General features: G+C 40.0%; 1 protein-coding gene and 1 long non-coding RNA gene across 2 annotated transcripts; both read right to left on the bottom strand.

Moving 5' to 3' along the window:
* Positions 1-481: 481 nt before the first annotated feature.
* On the bottom strand, positions 482-22,677 carry LOC140785484 (uncharacterized). The gene is made up of 3 exons (XM_073133324.1): positions 22,215-22,677; positions 951-1,085; positions 482-833 (listed from the first exon to the last, which is right to left on the bottom strand). Exons 1-3 carry the CDS (start codon positions 22,612-22,614, stop codon positions 691-693), a joined length of 678 nt encoding a protein of 225 aa, XP_072989425.1. The 5' UTR covers positions 22,615-22,677; the 3' UTR covers positions 482-690.
* Positions 12,400-20,714, bottom strand: LOC140785492 (uncharacterized). The gene is made up of 2 exons (XR_012108469.1): positions 19,554-20,714; positions 12,400-19,456 (listed from the first exon to the last, which is right to left on the bottom strand). It is a non-coding gene; the product is annotated as an uncharacterized lncRNA (long non-coding RNA).
* Positions 22,678-22,955: the final 278 nt, after the last annotated feature.

Here is a 22,955-nt window from a genome sequence, read left to right as displayed (position 1 = left end):
TCCAATCTGCTCCGATAAATCAATACCTCTGATCTGCTCCAGTAGAACACCCCTTCCACCCCATATCTACTTCCCCAATTTTGCCCCATTCCGACAGCTAGATCCACTACCCTGTCCGTGAATACTCCCAGATTTCACCACAACCGCTAGAATCCAATTATATGACCAGATTTGGTATCTCCATATTTTTGTGGGTTAGATTCTATAATTAGTTCAGAGTTATGTTATTTTTTGGGCCTGGGATCTAACATCTTCGTCAATAGTATATTCACGGATATCTTGGTTCCTCGCAGCTGATGATTAATAATCAGAACAAGAATGGGATGATCAAAACAAGCAGACAGGAAGAGTTTTTCCATGTGAAAGAGGCATTCTCAAAATAATGGTAATACAATGGTCCGCAACATTCCCATCACATTTTTATCCCTCGAAATGAATTACCTGCAACAGTAACATAGACAAATAAATCTATAACTCACTATTTGGCATAATGTACTATTCATGTAAATCACAAGTAACAGTAGGTTTTGAATAGTTTAGAAAGGATATACTCATACATCATCATGCAGCATATATCTTGTTATCAAGAAAAGAAAAACATTTAGCACCAGTGCCTATTGCAGGTAATAGAAAAGTACAGCACGAAAACTGTCCAAGAGGACATCCAACCAGACATGCAGTGATGTGATATCATACATGTCCACTACGTAAAATTCCATGAAAATAGCCACCGACCATGATGAAGGATACGAGAGATACAACGCCAGCTGGAAATATCCTTCCAGATTTCTTAAAGCGGGAGCCCATGACTGCCAGAAGGGCTGCAGATATTCCTGTCATGCAAAAAGATAATCAAGTAAAAGTTGTAGGGACAAATCAAGATTAAGCTTAAAAAGCCCAAGGGCACAAGGGTTGCAACTGAAGCGCGCAGGAGAATCCAGTTTTCCTACCTAGCCCCACGGACGATGCAAAGGCAGGTTGTACAGGAAGTTGTGTGTAGACATAGTATAATATCATAGATGATATGCCTCCAGCTGCGGCTGACTTCAGGCTTCCACTTTTGACATATCCGATGATTCCACCAACTGCTCAGATACCAATTGAAACAATATAAAAGCTTAAATTTTAAAGATGTGGAAGCATCATTGTAGTGTAAGCTATTTAATATCAGTTGTAAGGGAACGGTACTCGAATTCTACATTCTATGCAGTTCAGTTGTGATATATGCCAAAAGTTGATGAGCTCATCACCAAAAATAAAACATTGTGAAAAGAGTAACACCAACAATGGACATAGGAACACCACATTGAAGGTTGTAGCCTTGTAGGTAAAATAGTATAACTTAGTTCTATGCTGTTAAAAATCAATGTTTCAGTTTTCAATTTCGTTCCCTCAAAAAGACAAAAAATCAGAGTTTCAGCCAGTTTTGGCAGTTTCAGTTTTGATACTTTTCAATATACAAAAATCAAAATATATTTAAAAAAGTAGCAGAAACAATAGCAGTACATTTCCATAGGAAATAATAGAAATTATAAAAGCTTATACATGTTTAGCACAATAAGCACTGCTTCAAACCAAACAGAATTTCCATGTATGTTGTGCACATGGATTGGTCGACCGATCCGAACCCAACCCTAGTCAATTGATTGGGATCAGTCCACTCGATCTGGATCGGATGGTTCGAGTGAGATGCATAACAGATCTAACCCGAGTCCAACACCAGGAAATCAATAATTAATGTTCTCAATCCCCTATCATCTTCCTCCTCTCTCTCTCTCCCTACCAGAACTATTGCTTCTCCGATGTAGAGATCCAATTCTGCCAAACTTCGCGACTTCAATTGTGATTATTTTTATTTTATTTCTCTCTTCTCGTCTTCACTGTATTTTTTTTTCTCCTCTTCTTCGCTGTGGCAAATTTTTTTTTTTAACTTTTCTTTCGCCCACTATATCTCTTCTTCACTGTAGTAGTTTTGAGTAGCTTGGTACTTTTTTTAGTTTTTATGTTTCATACGTGAGTAATTATTATTTTCTTATTTTTATCATTTGATTTTCTTGTATTTTTAAATAATATTTAAAAATTTTATGTAATAAAAAAATAGTCTAATCCAAGCAACTGATCTAGTTAATACAGTCGATATGTTTCATTTTTTTAGGAGGCCAATCCAGATCCCGATTTTTTAAATCTTGGTTTTACAAGTTTGACAAGTCTAACAACCATTGTTAGCAAAGATCTTGCTAAAGCCTAACCCACACAAAAGGTATAAAAAAAACATAACTCAAACACTTTGAGTTACCATTAGTTAATTGCCCACTCAATTTATGTTTTTCACTTGTGAGGGAGATTTTTCAACGTCAAAGAGAAAATATTTAGCCTTAATTTTCTATTTGCTTGGAATATCTTAGAGACTACACATGAAGGTATGGCTAATATCAAATTATCTAAATTTTAGAGATTGACTATGAGCTTTGAGACCTTAAATAGTTCCATGCGAAACTGAACAACATTGTAACTTCAAGTTTTAATCTTGGTGAAAGAATGTCTAAAAGAAAAATAGTGAGGAAAATTGTAAAGTCCTTACCTAACAGATTTCAAGCAAAGGTCACTGCAATCGAAGAAGTCAAAGATGTCGACTCTCTAAGAGTAGAGCAATTCGTAAGTAATCCGCAGATTTATGAAAATACTCTTCAACTACCTAAAATGCAAAAGTATTGCCCTTGTCTTCTATTTCCTTAAATGCTTTTGATTCTGATGATGACATTAATCCTGAAATGTTTGCCTTATTTGCCAAAAAAAATTAAGAATTATTTTAACAATACTAACAATGCTGCAGGAAATATGAAAGGAGAGAATCTTAAAAAAGGAAGATACTCTAGCAATTGCTCCATTGCCCCTATGCCTAAAGGCACCAAACCTAAGAACAAAGAGGAGGAATTCAGTGCTTCGAGTGTCTTTTAGCTTTGGGCACATCACTCAAGAGTGCCCTAGTCGCAAGAAAAAGGGCAAGGGTATGAAATGATTGGAACAATTTGGATGAAGAAGAATATGAGTCTGAACAGGATAAACAGTCTTTAATACTTTCTTGTTATTTACTGATGAATTTTGTCAGATCTCTTTTTCCGATGAGCAGAATGATAGCAAAGATAGAGAAGACATCGACACAAATATTTGAACAGCCTACAACACATTGTTCAGAGAATCCTAAAATCTGAATAAGTTTAACATGAATAGTAGAAAGACTCAAGGCGACAAATGATGAAAAGATGTTCCTATCAAATCAAGTAGAAGATATAAAGGCCCAAATTGAGAAGAAATACAAAAAGAGGGCACTTCTCGAGAAACAAGATAAGTCTCTCTCTCTCTCTCTCTCAAACTATGAATTCTAAAATTTCTCTTTTAAGAGATGGTTTACTAAAGAAAATTAAATCCTTAAAATTTCAGTACAAAGGTCTAATGCCTTCTTTAAAAAATTCTGCGTAGGTTCATAGTAGTTAAAAACCAACTCCTTGGAGCTAAAAAGGAGAGCAAGAAAAAGGACACCGTTACACAAGAAATACATCAAAGAGCAATGTAATGTATATTCTACTCCTTTGTTTGTGAAAATTATAATTGATTGTAATGGGAGCCATGATATTAGTTGGAAGGATCATGTTTTTTAAGACTTTTGATGTTCTTGATGAATCTTTATTCATAAATACTTCGATGAATTTCATTGATCTTTTTTTTAACTTTTTTTGGAAAAAGATTCATAACACTGGAATTTATTGATAATCATACATTGAAGATCTAGAGGTGGACTAGTACAATCATATGATACATGATTACGGATGACGTGACTGGCTAAATAATGAGCTTTAACATTCTTGCTTTGGCTAGTATAATAAACTCTTGAAAAGGGATAGAGACATCGACCTCGAACATTCCTAGACAATGGTCCACATAGATCTTTAACTGCTTCCACAACACTATGGCAGTCACTAAATAGCTATTTAGAAGGGGGGGCCACTTCCTTAGAAAGCAAAGGAACTTGATACCTTCAAGAACTGCAAGTGCTTCACCATTAATTAATCTGCTACAATAGATTGAGATAAATGGCTTTACCCAAGCTCCATGCCATGCTGCATCAACCCAGGATGCAACATCCCCACGAGAAGGATAAGCTCCATCCATAGTGTCATGCAGTGGGGGAATATAAACATTAATGTTTAATGTAACAATAAGGTCCTAACCGGGAACAAGAGGATTTGGCAAAGAATTTAGACCAGGACCAGGAGAAAGCCACCTAGCAACATTAGCAGTGATCTCGAATGAGTCGATCTTAGCATTTCTAAACACTTAGAATTTCTAGCCTTCCAGAGGTAAGTTATGTTACTAGAGAGCTGACAGTTGGGGAAGAGAATCCACACATTGAGCCACTCAGGAATGATATCTAGTTTGAGTCTGAGATTGCTGGCGAACCAAGAAAGCCTGAAGAGGACAATCCAGAATTAGGTGTTCCAGGGTTTTGGGCTTGTCGACACAGAAAGGGCAGTTATCATCCAAAGTAGGGAGTTAGGGTGAAGCTCTCACGGGGATAGTGTCGGTGATGCACCACCAAAGAAAGGTCTTTACTCGAGGGTTGGCATCCTTGCAATGCCAAATGAGTTTCCAGATTTTTACCAGTGTTAGAGGATGAAGTGCAACTTGTCTAGGCACTTGGAATAGAGAGATAAAGGCAGACTTAGCGGAGAACTTAAACTTCATTAATTTGCTTTCACAAATTAGCTCATGTATTAGGTGAATTGGTTTTCAGCTCCATTTGATTTCATTTTATCAATGAATTATTCTCTTATCCTAATCCTCTCTCTCCCCCTCGTGCATTCTTCTTTCCCCATGTCGAGCTCTCAACCACAGCAAGGGTCCCCCGCCCCACGTATATCTCTCTCTCAACCCCCAACTTGAAACAGCCACCAACACCATCTAGCCCTAACTAAGACGCCATAGCCAACTTAGCTCCACCACCAGTCTTTCAAGCCTCCATCTCTAATCTTTATACCACCTACCACCTAGCCATCCTAATCACCAAGATCTCCTCCACCAAAACCACTATCGAACAACCCTTATCCAACCCTCATCACCTACCAGCAACCCTAGCCATAGCTAATCACCATCCTGTGTTCCCAGACCTTCAGTCACTATTCCGATCATATCTCTCGATCTAACCGTTCAAGCATTGAGATCTTGACTCCATTGTATTCCTCTCTTTCAGGGGGAACGACATATAAAAATTTCATGGGGTTCCAACAATTAGATCTCCCGAAAACTCACTCACAAGTTTCGCCCAAAATTCTATCCATAACTAGTTGCGGATCGAATCAAGACGCTTCAAAGGGAGTTCGTAACACATTTCTCCTGAGAGTTTCTCTCATATGGATTATAGAGGATCAAGTCTAGGTAGCTTTCTATTTAGTAGTAGTATTCCATAAGGACTTCCCCCATTCATTATGGAGGACCAAATGTTGTTAGGGTTATTGACATGCCTCCATGCTAACTTTAGAACTAGAGATTGGTTAACTAGGTGAGGATGGCGAATACCTAGATCGCTGTCAAAGGTCAGCTAGCAGAGCTTACAGGAGGATAGTGAAGGCCATGAAATATAGAGTTGAGAACAATTTGATAAGGACCAACTTGCTTGCATGAGAAATAAATTTGCATTTCCGGCCTTTGCTTTGCATGTGGGAACTCGAGACAGACTCACACCTAGTCAAGCCGGACGACTTGACTAAATGCTTGCATTCCAATTTCCCTTGTGTTTCAGGCCAAAAGGATGACCACATGGAAGGACCACCCAAGGTGATTAGGCTAGGGCTATAGAAGATTTATCCGAACCCTTTTAATCGGATCAACAAGAGCTGGTTCCGCAAAACCGAACCCAAGCTTGAAGGGATCAAGTCCACTAAACCGCACCGAGCTAATGCTAACAAATTCCAGACTGCGTTGTTGTGGATTGAACCCTAGTTGAATTCAAAGGTGCCGAGAAGTCAAGAGGATACAACTTGAAGACGGACCTGAATCGAACATGGACGCAACTAAACCGAATCAAGGCGAGCACAGAAGGTCAACTGGCCACAATGGTACTGGGATACCGAGAGGCGAAGACATTGGCTCAACTCCGTTATATAAAGGGATCTTACCTTCCATGAGAGTAGCAAAGGAGAAACGGAGGTTGTAGCAGCCGAGTATCTTTCCCAACTCGACTTGCTAACTATTGTCCGGTTAAAAGTTGGCAACTCGAGTGGGAAAGATGCTTTGTCGCTAGATGAACGCCACTTGGAAGCTCGCCAACTAAAGAGTCCTACGGAAGAACATACAATGGGTGGAGCCAGACCAACAACTGCATTTGCGGCTAAATGTTTGTCCCAGCTTGAATTACCAACCACACCGTCTAGAAGGTTGGTAATTCAAACTGGGGGCAACGCTCAAGACCTCTCCCACAACCTCTCCCTCTCGTCCGATCATCCCCTCTTGTCCCTGAGAGTACAATTCACTTCTTCCCCCTCGTCTAGCTTTATGCTTTATCCCACTACCACAACCATCTTCCACCTTCTATAACCCTAACCCTAGCCACAACTCTATTTTTTACCTTCCATATCCATCTATCCACCCCTAACCTTTGGTCAGTTTATTCTTGTAACTCTTAATTTACTCAACTGATCAATGTGATTCTGGTTGCATTAGATCCCTAACTTTCAGAGGGACAACCTATCAGAATATCAGGCCTTTTGGACTAGCTAGATTGATCAGCATTGATCTCCAAACTTCCAGTTCTAGATTTGTTCAGAGTTGTCCCTTTGTTGCAATCACATCTAACCCGAGGGTGGTCGTAACAGTTAACCTCAAACTAGTCTCACTACTTCTGTTTCAAATTTGGTGGAAACCGAACAAATATTTTGAAACTGAGATTTTGAACGTTTACCTTAAATTATATATGGAAAACAATGAATTATTCTATATTTTGTTGACTAGTATTACTTTGGATATCAAATTAGTTTAAAAAAAGGATTTAACTAAAAGTTACCTAAAGAAAACCACAAAATTCAGACATCCCTTAACACCCAAAATGTAAATTCCTCAAATACTCAAAAGCCCAAACCCCTAAGAGACAGTTCAAAATCTAAATAAAGCCTAAATCCTAACTTATACACACACACACGTGTGTGTGTGTGTTGTTGATTGTGCAATTCAAAGTTAGGATAGCTTCAAAGTTCAAACACTAACAGATTCCAATGGAATGTGTAACTAGCACAAAATATGAAGAATGTACAAGGATAAATATGTATACACCTCTTGGCTACAAGAGGTTTTAATTGTCAAAAGGTACCAGAAAGATAAAATATTAGAAGGGACATGAAGAATATTAAATATGAAAACTTGTTATCTAGAAAGAATATGGATGTGAATGCTCTTTGTTTTTCAAAATGAAGGGTTTCATTTTTGTAATTTTCTAATCGTTCCAAACTATCACAAAAGCTTATGAAAGACACAATTCAAGACAAACAAAAAATAGATCAAGAGATACTATATAGAAAGAAAGGGAGAGGATATCAAACTTCCACTTTCAAGTTGCTCCACCAACGTCACCTAGATCTTTGATGTGGCCGACACAAACTTCCGGCCTGTAGTCCATACAGACCAGAAGTATCAATCGGCCATTGAACTTCTAGCAGAAAAGGAGATTGCAGGTAGATATCTAACAGGATTAAAGACACCCTAGGCAAGAATGTGTTGGCCATGCAAAAGATCTGAGACCGTGCCAGCTGTAGCATGCCATGGCAATACAGTTCTTGCTTTTGGATAACCCTCAAGAAGTTCACAACTCCATGCTTAATCTAGCAATTTTCTAAGTCCAAGACTCTAGTTTGGTTTTTCCTTCTCCAAATCTATTTGTTCTTACTAGAGCAATAGCCTCTATAATTTGGTTATTTTGGCTATAAAAAGTTAAATATTAAAAATGCCATGAAACAACCATAATTCAGAAGAAGATCAGCCATACAAGACAACTAACTATGACAAACTATATTGATATTGATGTAGGATGGATATAGGGATCAGATGGTTTCAAGGAAGAAAATCAATGATAAGTAAAGATATAGACTTTAGCAATATAAACAACAAATAGAATAGAAAAGAAGGAAAAGATCACAAGAGAAAAGGTTTTAGATATGAAATTGATTTTTTTTTAAATATTGCTACAGTACCATCGCATAAAATAATTCTTTTTCTAGTTTTACTGTAGCAGAAGAAAAACGAAAAAAAATTATAGAGAAGAAAATGAGAGAAAGGGAAAGGGATGAAAGAATAGATGAGAAAAATAGGAGATTAAATTAACAATAGATATTACAAAATCACTCCCATGGGGCTTCACATCTGGGCATTTGGCTCATGCGAAGGAAGAAAGGAAAAAGTCTATTTTTTGTTATTTTCTAAATATAAAGCGATAATCATTCTTATAAAGACTTTCATTTCATTTTTCTTTTTCTAATCAAGGTGGATGAGAAACTTTTAATGGATTCAAAGCCACACTTGAATTAGGCCAAAAGAGACTCTTTGGCATAGGTACAGAAAAGCTTAACAGATTAACCAAAAGACCTACATTGAGCATAAATAAACCCAAACACAAAAATTAGGAAAACACATAAAAATAGGTCAAATAAATTACCAAACATTGGAAATAACTAAGTACACTTAATCCCAGCTAAACTTGACTCAATAAAGACAGCAAGGATGATATGCACATGGGAAGTTAATAGGAATGCAAACTAGAAGTTTATGTCCTAAATCAAATAGGAGCCATGATATCATATTTGAATTGTTCCATCTACAACTTAAAACTTTGTATTGAATGGGTTGAAAAACTTAGAATAATGACTATACCACACAAATATGCAAGATCTAGGATAGCTTATGATAATCTTGGTCAAAACCTCTGAAACTCGGCATTGGGATTAAGATCGGTTGTCCAGAAAAACGATATGTATCTGCCGTATCGGCCATTTCGGCCGCCCATATCAAATCAAACTATTTTTTCATTATGGAAAATTCTAAATATCATCTAAAAATTCAGAAAAATAATGTGAACCGGGTTAGGTCAGATGAATCGAGTTTAGTTATCTTATTTATTCTGCTTATGCGATTTAGTCAGTTTTAGTAGATTAGAATTTAATTAGCTAAGTTAGATCAATTAAGTTTTGCATAGTTTCAAAAAAATAATTATAAGATATTCATCAGATGTTTGAAAATTATAAAATTTCTTAAATAATCAATGATGTCATAATCTACTACTTTCGTATTCAAAGTTTTCTCAAATTCGAACTCTATTGGCAACAGAACGACGAACGAATCCAAGAAGGATAAGATTGATTTAGCTAAAGTCATGTTTATCTCTAATTCATGTTTAATGTAAGACCTTAGCAAATTCTAGTACGAGTCGATTTAGGACTAGCCTCTACATATATGTGGAGTGCAGCTCTAATTCAATCAATCAATCACTAAGCAAAGATTATTTGGCTAAGGCTTGTCGCCCCCCTATCTCCTCTCTTCTTCTCTTGGCCACCAATCACACCATCTCCCACTACCGAGCCACCTTCCATTGGCATGGTTCTCAACTAGCTTCTAACCCCCTTCTTTCCTCCTTAATCTCTTCTTAATCTCTACTCTCGAATCGATAACCAAGAGCACTTCAAATTCTGCACTAATCAACCATCCACATCCATCTCGCCAACACTAACCTTTGATCATTGTATCCATCATAACTTTCGACCTACCCATCTGATCGACGAGATTTCAATTACGTTGGATTCCTTAATTCCAAATAAACAACAAGCCAAATCTCAGCTTGTTCCAACAGTTTAGTCAACCAGCATTGCCTTTGAAAGTTTCATGTCCAGATTTGTTCTGAACTGCACCTTGTTACGGTCTTTAAATTTTTTTCCCTTCTCTTTCCCTTCTAAAAACTAAAAAATTATATTAACTTACTCAAAACTTTAAATTTTTTTCTTTCTTTCTCTTTCCCTTCTCTTTCCCTTCTCTTTCCCTCTCTTATTGTCTGCAAGTCAATTTTTTTTTCATTTCTTTTCTCTCCCTTTTCTTTCCTTTCATATTGCCACTTACCAATTTTTTTTCATTTCTTCTCTCTTCCTTTCTCTCTCTCTTTCTCTCCCTCTTCCTCTCTCTCGATCTCTTGATCGCAAGGCAATATTTTTTTTCTTCTCCTTCCCTTATCTCTCCCTCTCTCTTTCTCTCTCACTCTCCACTCTCTCATCTCTCCAACTCACTCTCTGTGACTGCATAGAGTGAGATAGAGGTCAAAAAGAGAAAGGAAGGGAAGGCAACTTGTAGGAGAGAGTAGAGGGAGAAAGAAAGAAGGCGTCAGAGAGAGAGAAAGGGAAACAAAAAATACTAACTCGAGATCACCGGATCTTGGTCGTTCAACGTTGCCGAATGTCGAGGTCGCTGAGATCTACCATGGGTGCCGCCCGTGGGGAGAAAAGAAAGAGAAACAAGAGGAAGATAAAGAAACAAAAAAGAGAAACAAGAGAGAAAGAGAAGGGGGACAATATTGATGTCCCCGTTTCTGGATCTAGAAAAAGTATCGCCGGTAAATCAAGATCAGCTATGGTCGATCCCACTCGAGATTGGCCAAAACACAGGACCATGGTCAAAACCTTTCATAGTTTGGCAAGATAAGCATGAAAGAGCACCTTATCCCACCAGCCATTCATGAAGATTAGCTATATGGTTAGCTATATAGCAGCAATCATTTCTATTGAGAAAGATATGAAACTTTATATAGTAAATATTCATATACTAACATTTGTATAAGCTAAAAAAAAGTAAAATAAGATGAACAAATAAGATAAGATAGAAAATTGTCCAAGTCCTATACTAAATCAGATACAACATGATGGGATCCCATCAAATTCACAAAGTTACCTCCATATTAAACAAAAATAGACATATAATAATCAAGTATTGTCCTAATATGTCATCAATCATCTCTCTAGATGATAACTAATATAACTGTTTAACTCAACTATAAACATTATAGAGCCTATTTCATCCTCCAACATCATACGAGAGAATCCCATAAGTCTAATGTGAAGTAGGCCCCTGTGTACTTGGAAACATGCAAAAGCCTGACAAACTAATCTTCTAAATACTTGAGAAGGCATGATAAGTAAGAAAAAGCATGAGAAAGATATTGGATGAAAAATATTATTTAATTAGCATCTATGCTACTTGGAACGAAAGAAACTAATAAATTCATCAAACAAATATAGTTGAAGATAATTTCCAATACATTTAATGCTAAGACGAGAAAAGGCATACACCGTGCCAAACATTCCAATATTAGATTCCTATACAGCTTATAGCTATTTTCTATCACAACTTTATCCATGGGTACTCCCTTAAAAGCACAGCATATAATCAACAAAGAAGCCGAAATCACTGTTTTCAATGGCGGATTTCGGAGCCGCCATGGCGGGGCAGGGCACCGGCCGCCCCACTAAGCCAATTGACACCGGCGAAAGGCGGTCGACCGCCTAGGCGCTAAAAAGCGCTAGGCGGGTCAGCGTTTCGGCCCGTCATTTCCTGATGTGGGTCATAAGTAAAGTGGGTTAGATATTAAAGAGGATCGAGTTTAATAACCAACCTATATTAAAAAAAAAAAACTCGCTCCTCTCTTGCTCCCTGCTCTCTCTTGATAGCACACCGGCAAACACTAAAAAATAAATTCCTTCCACGGTGGGCAACAGAGAAGGTGGCGAACTGTCTCTCCCACAACAAAGTCGCAAGCAACTGGCGACAGCAGGTGGCGGTCCCTCTCCCACCCTCTCCCACAACGGACAGTACTCCTGTCTATCTCACTTTCTCCTACTCTCTTACAGTTTTACTGTTTTTAAATGTTCCTGAGTATAAATGTTCCCAATTTCTTGAGCTTGAGCTTAAATGTTCAAGTACTCTTAATCTATTGTGGTAAGCAACTATGGGAATTAATTAGAATTAATTGCTAATGTAATTTAGCTTATGAATTATTGAATTAAGATTACTGAATTTTTTATTTTTTCAATGTCTTGCATTATTAGTTTGAGTCCTTGAGGAATTACTAATTGCCTGCAATTAGTTATCAATTAGTTTTTTTTTCAATTTTGAAATGTGAATAAACTAGAGATAGTAATCAGCAATTAGTTATCAATTACCGTTTTTATTATTTTTAAGTCAGTAAATACTTACTACTTATTAGTTATTGTCTTCCTATTCTATACAGTAATTTTAGTTTTTAAAATGTAAGTTAACTGGTAGAGGAAGTAAAAGTGTAAAACCGTAATTACTAATTAGTTACTGAGTACTGTTTTACTGTTTTTACTTTTTATTGCTAGAGGAACTTGACAGAGGCATTTAACTTTTAAATCTAAAAATAGATTTGAACTCACAAGATCGAGAAGAGTTCAGATCTAAGTTTCGATGCCCAGGGCGAAATCCAGGACTTATCTCAAATACTTGAGAAAATGATATCTTTAGATTCAACAACCAAAGCGGCTTGAGATTTGGAAGGTAGGTAGATCAGGGATGTAGGAACGAATCCACTGGAGTGGATGGTGGAAAGGAGGCCAAGATGGTCGTAGAGATTGGCCTAGGGCTAGCGGTGGTGATGACGTAGTGGGTGGTGGTTGCAATTGGTGGTTGTAGTCAAAAAAGAAGAGGATAGGGCAGAAGTAGGCCGTTCCCCAGGGTCGAGGGGGTGCGGCCAGACAAGGAGGAAGGCAGCAAGGTCAGCTCTAGATGGGGATAGGGTCAGCCAAGCATTGTAGGGTCGAACAAGGGAGGAAGAATGAGATGATCCTAAAGTTATTCATTAGTCAAAGCAGTGATGGCCGTGTCAGTGGCACGTGCCGTGCCGTGCCATGCATCGGGTGGCACGTGCCGGTCGGCACGGGGCGTGCAGAGTGGCACGCCCCCCTCGTGCCAGTGGCATGCCCCCCGTGCTAGTGGCACACATTTATAATATTTTTAATAAATTTTTTTAGGATATTTAGAGATATTGTTTGGTCTTTGGGATGTCAATCTTTGAGTTTTTGTCTAAATATATGTATTAAAATTTAAAATCTACATTACAATATGTTATCTTTAGATTATTTTTGTAAATAACCTATTTTATTAAAGATAAGACAACAGTTGAATATAAATATTATTCAACACATAATATAATTGAATACATTCATTAAAATTAATATTAATAATTAAATACTCCATAAAATGATTTAATACTCCATAATATAATTGAACACATAATAACATTCAATACATAATTGATCATTCAATATATAATTGATAATAGTTCAATAATTAAAACTAATATCTAATTGAAGGTAAAATGACGAGGAGGATCAAAGACTTCATTTGCTGGCACAAGAATAATATCGGAATATTGCGTTAAATACTGTCGATATTCTTTAAAACTCATCCACTGATAATATTACTCGTTATAACATCTCACATAGTCTTTATACAAATAAGAATTTTATAATTCTTCGATGATATGATATGAATATTGAATATGCACAGGAACTACCGGCATCGGCACAGGCACACCATAAGCATATACAGATTGTGGATATAAAGTATAATAAAGGTGTTGTGGCTCTGCTGGGTGTGATTGATATGATGGTAATGATGAACTCATATCATCCTGTAGGCACACCTCTCCTAATATCTTACTACTTACATACTTAAGTCCTTCCCTCATCTGACTGTAATCATAGTGAGCTTGAGATGGTCCCTTTTTTTCTTCTGTCTCTGATAAATTTGGCTTTGTGGTTGTCTAGGTCCGGCAAATGAGTTGTCATTCTAATTTTAAAAAATGACAAATAAGTTGTCATTGTAAAAATGACAAATGGCAAAAGTTAATTGATGGAAATAAGAAAATATTAAAAAAAATAGGTTCTACATGTCATATCATGTTTGTGAAGAAAATAAGTAAAGTTGATTTAATAAAGATTGATGGAAATAGAAAAAATTTTAAAAAAATGTCTACATTGGCACATGACCGGCACGAGGCTGTGTCGGACGGCACATAGCCGTACCGGACCGGCACGGCTCGGCACGGGGGCGTGCCACTGGCACACCCCGTGCCAAGTGTCGTGCCTCTACTGGCACGACCATCTTTGATCATTGGTATCAGAGCCAGGCGAACCTCAGACCTCCATTAATAGTAGAAACAAGAAAGATGGCATCAACAATGAGACCAATGGAGAGCACACCGACAAGAGAAAACTCAATCCACGACAACCCTAACCATGAGGCCGATTCTTTTGGAGCGACCATGATAGGACCGAGTCAACCAACATCCATGGGTGTGAATATAGGCTTGGTAGATGAACTTAGGGGCATGTTCCAAACATTGCTGCATAGGGTTGACGCAATGCAGAATGATCATAATACTTTAAAGGAATATGTCATAAACCGATCGGCTTCGTCATCTCCTCGATGAAGATCGGTGCCTTAAGGACTAGCAATGGGACCACACCGAATTGATATCCCATAGGTCCAGGTGCGACATGCTAATGTCAATGATCCTCTTTTACCTATTCCTACACATCATTCCCCACCTCTAATACACAATCCAAGATTGGCAGTGGTGGAACCCGAGAGGCGTGTGGCACCGGTGCGTTTCATCAATGAAGAGGATTGGCACTTAGAGGATGATGTTGATCCCTTCGGAGATGGTGATAGGCATGCTCCAGGATATAAAGAAGGAGATCAACAAGCACAAAGGTTCAGACCTGAATTAAGGATCTTTGGAAAACCCGATAATGCTATCCAAGGGAGAACCGCACACTTGGACTTTTCAAAATTCTAAAACGGTGATCCGACGGATTAGGTGTTTCAAGCGGAACAATACTTTGATTGTCAAGAGACAGCAGAGGACGCAAAGATACAGATGGCAAGCTTTCACCTCCAAGGAACGGCATTGTATTAATATAAATTGATTATTCGTGGTGAAAGATTTACCAGTTGGGCTGACTTTTGTAGAAGGATTACACACAGATTTGGGACAGCGGCATATGAAGATTTTGCTGCCATATTAATCAAGATAATTCAAAGGACGACCGTATTAGAGTACCAAGCAAAATTTGAAAGAATTAGTAGTCGTTGCAAGCCACCTTGGCCCGAAACAACATTAATGAGCACATTCATTTCAGGTCTACGGGAGGAGATATAGGCGGATGTTCATGCACTTTGTCCTATCACTCTTGTGGAGGCCTCTATAAAAGTGTGGATGACAGCCATTTCTTATCTCTTTATCTTCTCTCTAGTCTCTCTACCCTAATCTCCCTCCTCCCTCTTCACCAACTTATCACCTCACCGTTGGCAAGGTCTGTCGAATCCTCCATCTTCCTTGGGACCTTGACCACTTCTTCCCCATCGTCTTTATCCCTTAAACTACATCGACAATCCATCCTCATCTCCATTATCATCCATAACCCTAACATCCACTCCACTCGTCACCACCACCATCATCCGCACTATATCGTCTTTTCATTCCAGTTGCAGTTCGAATCTGCGAAAGGTGTAAATACGAAAAACGTAGATCAGGTTATTACGAATTGATCCCACTTGGTTTCGTAATTTTCGACTAACAGGAGAATATTTGGTAAATATTTTTCTTCAATTGCACGGACTACTTCCTGCAATAAATCCAGATATTGAAAGAATCGTTCCATAGTCTATCAGTGACATCGTCGATCACCACATCAAACCCTATCGTTGTCTCTATCTCTAATCCCAGCTTCCGGACCAACCATTCTTCTAAGAAGTTATGTGTACTATCTGAATCGATGAGGATATGTACACAATGCTTCTTGATTAAGTCTTCCACCCAAAGAGTTTTCGATGCGGTGACCCCTGAGTACACGTGCTTCGATATCTCCACTAGCACATCCTCTTCCACGTACTCATCTATGATCTGCTGCTGGGCCTCCTCCGCACTCTCCTCTTCTGCAATAAGATCCTCCTCAACATCTTCATGGTTGTCAACCAACCATCACTCCCCATTAATTTTGTGCACCGAAGCCCAAGCATAAAACATTCGTCACAACAGAAGCAAAGAATTTTTGCCCTTTGCTCCTCCACCTATGCAGATGTGAGAGTTCAAACAACAGGACAATGCCACCCTTCACGTAGCTGAGTCGTAGTGGAGGCTTTGGGTTCTAAAAAACTGCTGCTGACCTCTATCCTACAACAGCCTCGACAATTGTCGTCAGCGGCCTAGCCAGATAGCGGCTATCGCGACTAGTCCAAGAAGTCTTGTTTTGACTCCTCAAATCCCAATGCTATTTCTCCATCAATATCGCATATAAGCATCATCCAAGATGGCTAGATGAAGAGCTTTGGCGCCCGCTTGGATGTCTCTCCGCAGCCCAAACACAGAAGTGCTTCATAACAACGGTCCGGCCATATCAAGTTGCATTGACTACTAGTTCTTTCAGATTCTTGGTGTGCTGCCACAATAGTCCGCTGCGGCAACTTCGTGAGAGCATCAAAATCACCGTATCCTTCAAATCCAAACCGCCGTGAAATACCAGCATTGAAATCAGCCCACCTTGCAAGTCTATCGCTAATCGAAGCTGACCTATACCAATGTAATGTAGGACCTTCAAAACGAAAACTTGCAAGTAATACATTAGACTCCTCCGTTGTCCTTTGTAAGGCAAAAAACTGCTCCGCACAGTAGAACTATTCAATAGGATCTCCTTTGAACTTGGGAAAATCGGCCTAGTCGTGCGGCCTTGGATGTCGTGATCATCTGCCGATGGTGACCAGTTTACAGATCTGAACGGAGGGGGCTCTTGGTCAACTCAATTGTACCCTCACGTACTCGAGATCCGTCTCAAAGTGGATAATCGTCCTTTGGAGTTTGCCATCCTTCATGACCGACGTCTACTACACATAAATCGATTCACCCAGTAGTGGACCTAGTAGTTCTTCCTTTGTGGCTTCGGGCCCTCGGGCATGGGCAGCAACGGTTCAAGTGGCGGGGCTAGTTCTTCCATCGTGGTGGCTGCAAATGGAAGGCTCGATGTTATCGCCTTGGTAGCAACAGCATCGGCTAGGATTGCCATCATCCGTTCTTGCGATACCCTAGCCGCTTCTCAGTCCGCCCACATTTGCTCAATCATGCGGAGGATTAGCAAATCCATGAAGACTTTCCTAACCTCCAACCAGTCCAGCCTATCCATATGTGGTTTCGGCTTACTAGCGCTGGCCGAGGTGGGCTCTAGTCTTCCTCTGCCTTGGTCCGAGCTCAACGCGATCAAATCTCCTCCATATGCGCAAGTTCGTCTACGGTTCTTTGAGACCCCCTATTCACCGTTAATGGAGCTCTACGGTGGTCCGAGATAAAGGCTTTAACTTTTGAATCTAAAAATCAATTTGACCTTTTACAAGATTGAGAGTTCAGATCTATAATCAAATCTAAATTTCAGCGCTCGGAGCAAAAGCTAGGACTTACCATGAATACTTGAGAAAATGATATCTTTAGATTTGACGATCAAAGAGGCTTGAGATTTGGAAGGTAGGTAGATCAGGGAGGTAGGAACAAATCTACTGGAGTGGATAGTGGAAAGGAAGCCGAGATGGTAGTGGAGGTTGGCCTATGGCTAGCGGTGGAGATGACGTAGTAGGTGGCAGTTGCGATTGGTGGTTGTAGTCAGTAAAGAAGAGAATAGAGGATCACCTGTGTCGAGATGGCACGCAGTTAAGGCTTGAACGAAGCGATAAAAAGATTAGGGTAGAGAGGAAGAAAAGGGATGGAACTCAATATTCAATTATAATAATATTTTTAGTCGCCATCCACACCTTAAGAGGCTAAGCAAACAAGCCAAAAATAACAAATAATAACCCCAAAAACAATGAATTCCCGCCGATCGCGTTCAAACGGGGTCGAGCACGTTCGAACACGGATTTCGCGTTCTCTGCCGATGCGAACGTATATAGGCGTTCGCACGTCGGCGTTCGAACGAGGTTTGTGTGTTCGAAAGCACAAATTGCATTATCTATCAATATGAACGCCTGCAAGCGCTGCAGGCGTTCGCAAGGGGCATTCGAATGCGACCCTCCCGCGTTCGAACGCGATATACAAAATCCTTATTTTCTGAAAGAAACCACTAAAACACAATAAGAGTAGACTCTCATAGAGTGTATCCATACTCGAGATGACTCGGTGAGATCTGAATCACATCATTCCACCATGCTTCTACTCACTTTATCCTCAAAGTGCAAATTCAGGATATCGCTCCATCAAGGTTGCCTCGGGTTCCCATGTGGCTTGCTGCTATGTCTGTTCGATCCAGCTTACCAGTACCTCTGTGACTATTCGTCCTTCACATCTGACCCTTCTTCGTGCTAGGACCTTCTCTAGAATGAGCTCAACTACCTCTAATTCGGGCTCAGGTAGTTGTGCTGCAACTTGCTCAACTGGACTAACTCAAGCTCTCAAGTTGGATACATGGAAAACCGGGTGAACTCAAGATGACTCGGGTAGGTCCAACTTATATGTAACCACTCCCACCTTCTCTAGGATATGGAATGGACCAAAGAAATGATGTGCCAACTTTTGGTTCTGAGTAGTTCGTACCGAGATTTGCCAGTACGGTTGGACTCGAACATAGACCCAATCGCCAACTTCATAGCTTCTTTCCTGATGTTTGCGATCATACACTTGCTAGATGAAGCTTGAGCCGCTTGTGTACTTCATCCCGTTCCACTAGTATCTCATCTATGTCGGTACGGTCAGGTGTGCTCGGTCGATCATATGATCGCAATGTTAGGGGCATGCGCTCATAGACAGCCTCAAAAAAGGTCATCCCAATAGCGGTGTGATGAGCCGTGTTGTATGAGTACTCCACCCAGGGTAGATAAGCTAGCCATATCTTCAATTGCTCCCTAGCGAAGCATCGCAAATATTGCTTGAGGTAGTGATTGACAACTTTAGATTGCCCATCGGTTTTTTGATGATACGCCGAGCTCATTTTCAATTTAGTACCTTGTTGTTTGAAGTACTCTTGTCAAAAATAACTCATGAAGATTGAATCACGATTTGAAACTATTGACCTTGGCATTCCATACAACCGGGCTATTTCCTTCACAAAAATTTCTGCTACCTTCCTTGCAGTGTACTGGTGCGCTAGAGCTGTAAAGTGTGCACTCTTCGTCAACCGGTCGACCACCACCATTATCACCGTATGTCCTCTGAACTGGGGCAGTCCTTCAATGAAGTTCATCGTCACATCTTCCTAAATTTGCCCCAAAATGGGTAGGGGTTGCAGCAGCCCCGTCGGTTTGGTCGAGTCCTCCTTGGCGCGTTGACAGATTTCACATGCTCGAACATAGGACAGCACTTCCTTTCTCACCCCCCCTGCTCATACACAATTTTGTGTCAACCTCTTATAAGTTATAAAGGTTCCCTTATGCCCCGCCATGAGAGTATCGTGGAAGTAGCAAATCAAAATCACCCGTAGTTCAGGTTTGACCGGTACTCGTGCTCACCCCCGGTCTAGTAGTAGACCGTCCTTCACTTCTAACCCGGGATAGCTAGATGGTTCTTCCTCTACCTTCTTCATGAGCTCCCTCATCTCTAGATCTTCCACACATGTAGCTCTAATCTCTGAAAGGAAGGGGAAGACAGAAATAGAAATCATAGCTAGGTTGGCCGGTTCGGGTTGCTGCGATAGTGCATCGGCGACCCGATTTTCAGTTCCCTTCTTATACATCAATTCGTAGTCGTAACCCAACAACTTTGTCACCCACCGCTGTTATGCCGGAGTGTGAATCCGTTGCCCAATGAAGTAGGAAAGACTTCGCTGGTCGGTACGCACCACGAATCGTCGACCGATGAGGTATGGTCTCTATTTGGTGACGGCATGGATAATGGCTAGCATCTCTCGCTCATATGTAGACATCATTTGGTTCTTCATTGACAACGCCTTGCTTATGTACGCCACCGACCTCCTTTCTTGCATGAGGACAGCTCCAATTCCAGTTCCTGACGCATTGCATTCCACCACAAAGGGTTTGGTAAAATCGGGTAACGCCAAAACTGGAGCGGTGGTTATTGCCTTCTTCAACTCTTCAAAGGCCTTCGTTGCAAGCAATCACCCCACCGCATAGCGCCTAAGCAAAAAGCGAGCACCTAGGCAGAAGATAAGCGCTAAAATTTTTAATATATTAAAACCTAAAAATAGTTATATATGATATGTAATATATACTAATATAGTATATATAGAAATTTTAATTACTCATAAGTGGAAGGAGTGCTACTTGTAGTAGCTACTGCTCCTATTTGGTGCATTAACATTTTGCAAAAAATATGGAAGTCTGAATAGTAGGCACGAGCACCTTTCCTTCTAACCAAACATACACCACTATACCACTACACCAACCAACTATTTTAGTGGGTAACCCACTAATTGCAATCACATAAGTAGGACGCAGTATGTGGTCCAATAAAGACATGGGTTTATTATGGGTATAGAGAGAAGTAAGTACTTTAATTTATTAGCACCAGTGCTGCCATTATTTTGAGTAGCACTTTGCTAGTGACTGGCGTGATTCCCAACTCTGCTTTAAAACGCAGTCCAGTCACCTCCATCGTCTAAACTACCATCTTGGATAGAGAGAGCAAGATCAAAAAGTAGAGTGATAGAGAGAGCTTATAAGAGAGATGAGAAGGGTCTGCTAATTCAGCGAAGGTGTCACCTCAGAATCAATGACTTCAGTGATGGCAGCGGAGGAAGCGAAGAAGAGGAAAGGAGAGGAGATGGAGGAGATCGAAGAGGATGGCGAAGAGGAGTTGGGGCTTGGGTTGTTCTTGAGGGCGAAGAAGGTTACGCGGCACATGGTGGGCCAAGAGAGTGCTGCCTTCTCACTTAGCAGGACGGCCAGTGCGCCGCCCTGCCAAGGCGACCGACTGCCTTTGCAGCCTTTCAATACACTGGTTTAGATTATGGATAGCATCATATGATTCTCTCTAACTGTTTGGATGGCAATCGGTTTTATCATGTAGGACTCAAAGTTTGAATATGGAAAAGCGTTCAATTACTGACTTCCAAATCAGATTCCTAAACAAACCACAAATCTAGTAAAGATCATAAGGCGATAAAGGTATGATATTTAGGATTGAAACCCAATTATTTGGCATCAGTTTTAGACTTGGCTTATCTTAGCAGGTTTATTTGTCATAATTTCTCATGGTGCACTGGTGTAGCATATAAATAATATATGGAGATATATGAAATTTATATTCAATACAGATATCAGAAGTTATCATGCCAACCCCAAGGAAAAATAAGAGCTTTAATGTTGGCAGGAGATGTTAGGATATAGTTCAGGAGTTCCATGGATTTTAGGATTTGATTGGCTTAGGTTATTAGGATTATACAAGTGTTATTTACGTTTAGGTTTGTTGAACAGGATTTAAGTCTGTAGGGATTTAGGTTTGGGAGTTAGGACAGGGATTTGATAAACTAGGATGTGAGTTTAGGGGCAGGCCAAAGGAGTTTGATGTCATGTTTCTGCAGCAAACAAGATTTGAATAAAGAACAAGGAAAAGACATTAAAGAACTAAGATTATGTCATCCCAAGATTGAGATGAAGACAAGTTCCAAACTAGTGGCCAACTTATTGACAGCCCTAATATTTGGTGCGATGAGCCAAACAAATCCATCAACTTATATTTGGATTTAACATCACTAAATAGTTCTACACTTCTGCAGGATATCTCCTGCATTTATTGAGAGCAGACCTGTCAAACTCTAATCTAGAATAAGAATTACAACTGGACACTCTTCATAAATCTCTATAATCAACCATATAAAACTACGACCAAAAAAGCCTAACATCCAAAATTCTACAGTAAATTAAATGGGCACCATAACTTCATGAACTTAGGAGGTAGGTTCCTAATAGATCTATCATTCCACCAACTTAACGACTTTGTCAAGATATTATTATTAACATGACATCTTCCAGTTCCAAAACTCACCATACAATTCCAAGAAACAAAATCCTAATAAAACCATATCTTGCTAACTTCAACTCTGATCACAAAGCAGCGAAGTCAACAGCTTCAAGATCTATAGATAAAAAGCCAACCAATCGAATTCAAAGACCATTACCTCCAACAAGAGCAGCATAACCCAAAGTCAGCTTCTGCGACATGGACATCCCTCCCATCTTCTCTTTCTCCTCACCCGATCCTCCTTCCTCCTCCGGCTCAGACCCACCTCCACTTCCTCCGTCTCCATCACCACCACTACCACCACTCCCACCGCCACCAAATCCCTCCCCACCACCACCTCCGCCGTCGATTTCCTCTTCCAACTTTATCTCCCGCCTAAGAGGGGTCGACGCCGCTTCCGAGTTGGCGACGGACGAGATAGAAGAGGCAACAATGCCGGTAAAGCGGCGAGTAGTCGAAGAGGAGATAAAAAGCTTGGCGAAGGAGAGAGTCGAAGGAGGGCGGAGGCAGAGGAGAGGAGGCTGCGAAGGAAAGGCGAGAAGGGCCGAGGTAGTCATTTTTGCGAGGACGAGAACAAATTAGAATGGCAAGAGTGGAACGTTCGTGTAAGCTTTGGGTCTGACTCTGGAAGAGTCTAGAAGTTTATTGGATCTAACTCGGCTACGTGGACAGGGTGGACCTGATAGTTAATTGTTGCCGACTAACTGTTGATTCAGGTCGGGTTGGATCAGGCTGGATTTGGGTCCGATCAATGAGGTTGACATGTTTTTGTGAGATCAAACCCAATATATTATTTAGGGGTACAAGAGCAACTCCAACCCGGCCAGTCGAGCTCCAATCGAACTCCAATTTTAAAAATATCAAATTTGCCAAATAATTATTATATTCAATAATTTTA

Source organism: Typha latifolia, chromosome 1, assembly GCF_019914945.1.
Source record: "Typha latifolia isolate L0001 chromosome 1, TyphaL0001v2, whole genome shotgun sequence".
Classification (NCBI taxonomy): domain Eukaryota; kingdom Viridiplantae; phylum Streptophyta; class Magnoliopsida; order Poales; family Typhaceae; genus Typha; species Typha latifolia.
The sequence above is the reverse complement of the archived record's forward strand: the minus strand, read 5'-3'. Positions and strand labels throughout refer to the sequence as shown.

What these genes read in the sequence shown, in the direction of transcription:
- LOC140785484 (XM_073133324.1), bottom strand. Translation starts at nt 22,614, where the DNA reads ATGACTACCTCGGCCCTTCTCGCCTTTCCTTCGCAGCCTCCTCTCCTC. An exon ending in TTATGCTGCTCTTGTTGGAG is followed by an intron (nt 1,086 to 22,214) that starts GTAATGGTCTTT and finishes GTATCTGAGCAG; the next exon opens with TTGGTGGAATCATCGGATAT. An exon ending in TGCATCGTCCGTGGGGCTAG is followed by an intron (nt 834 to 950) that starts GTAGGAAAACTG and finishes TTTGCATGACAG; the next exon opens with GAATATCTGCAGCCCTTCTG.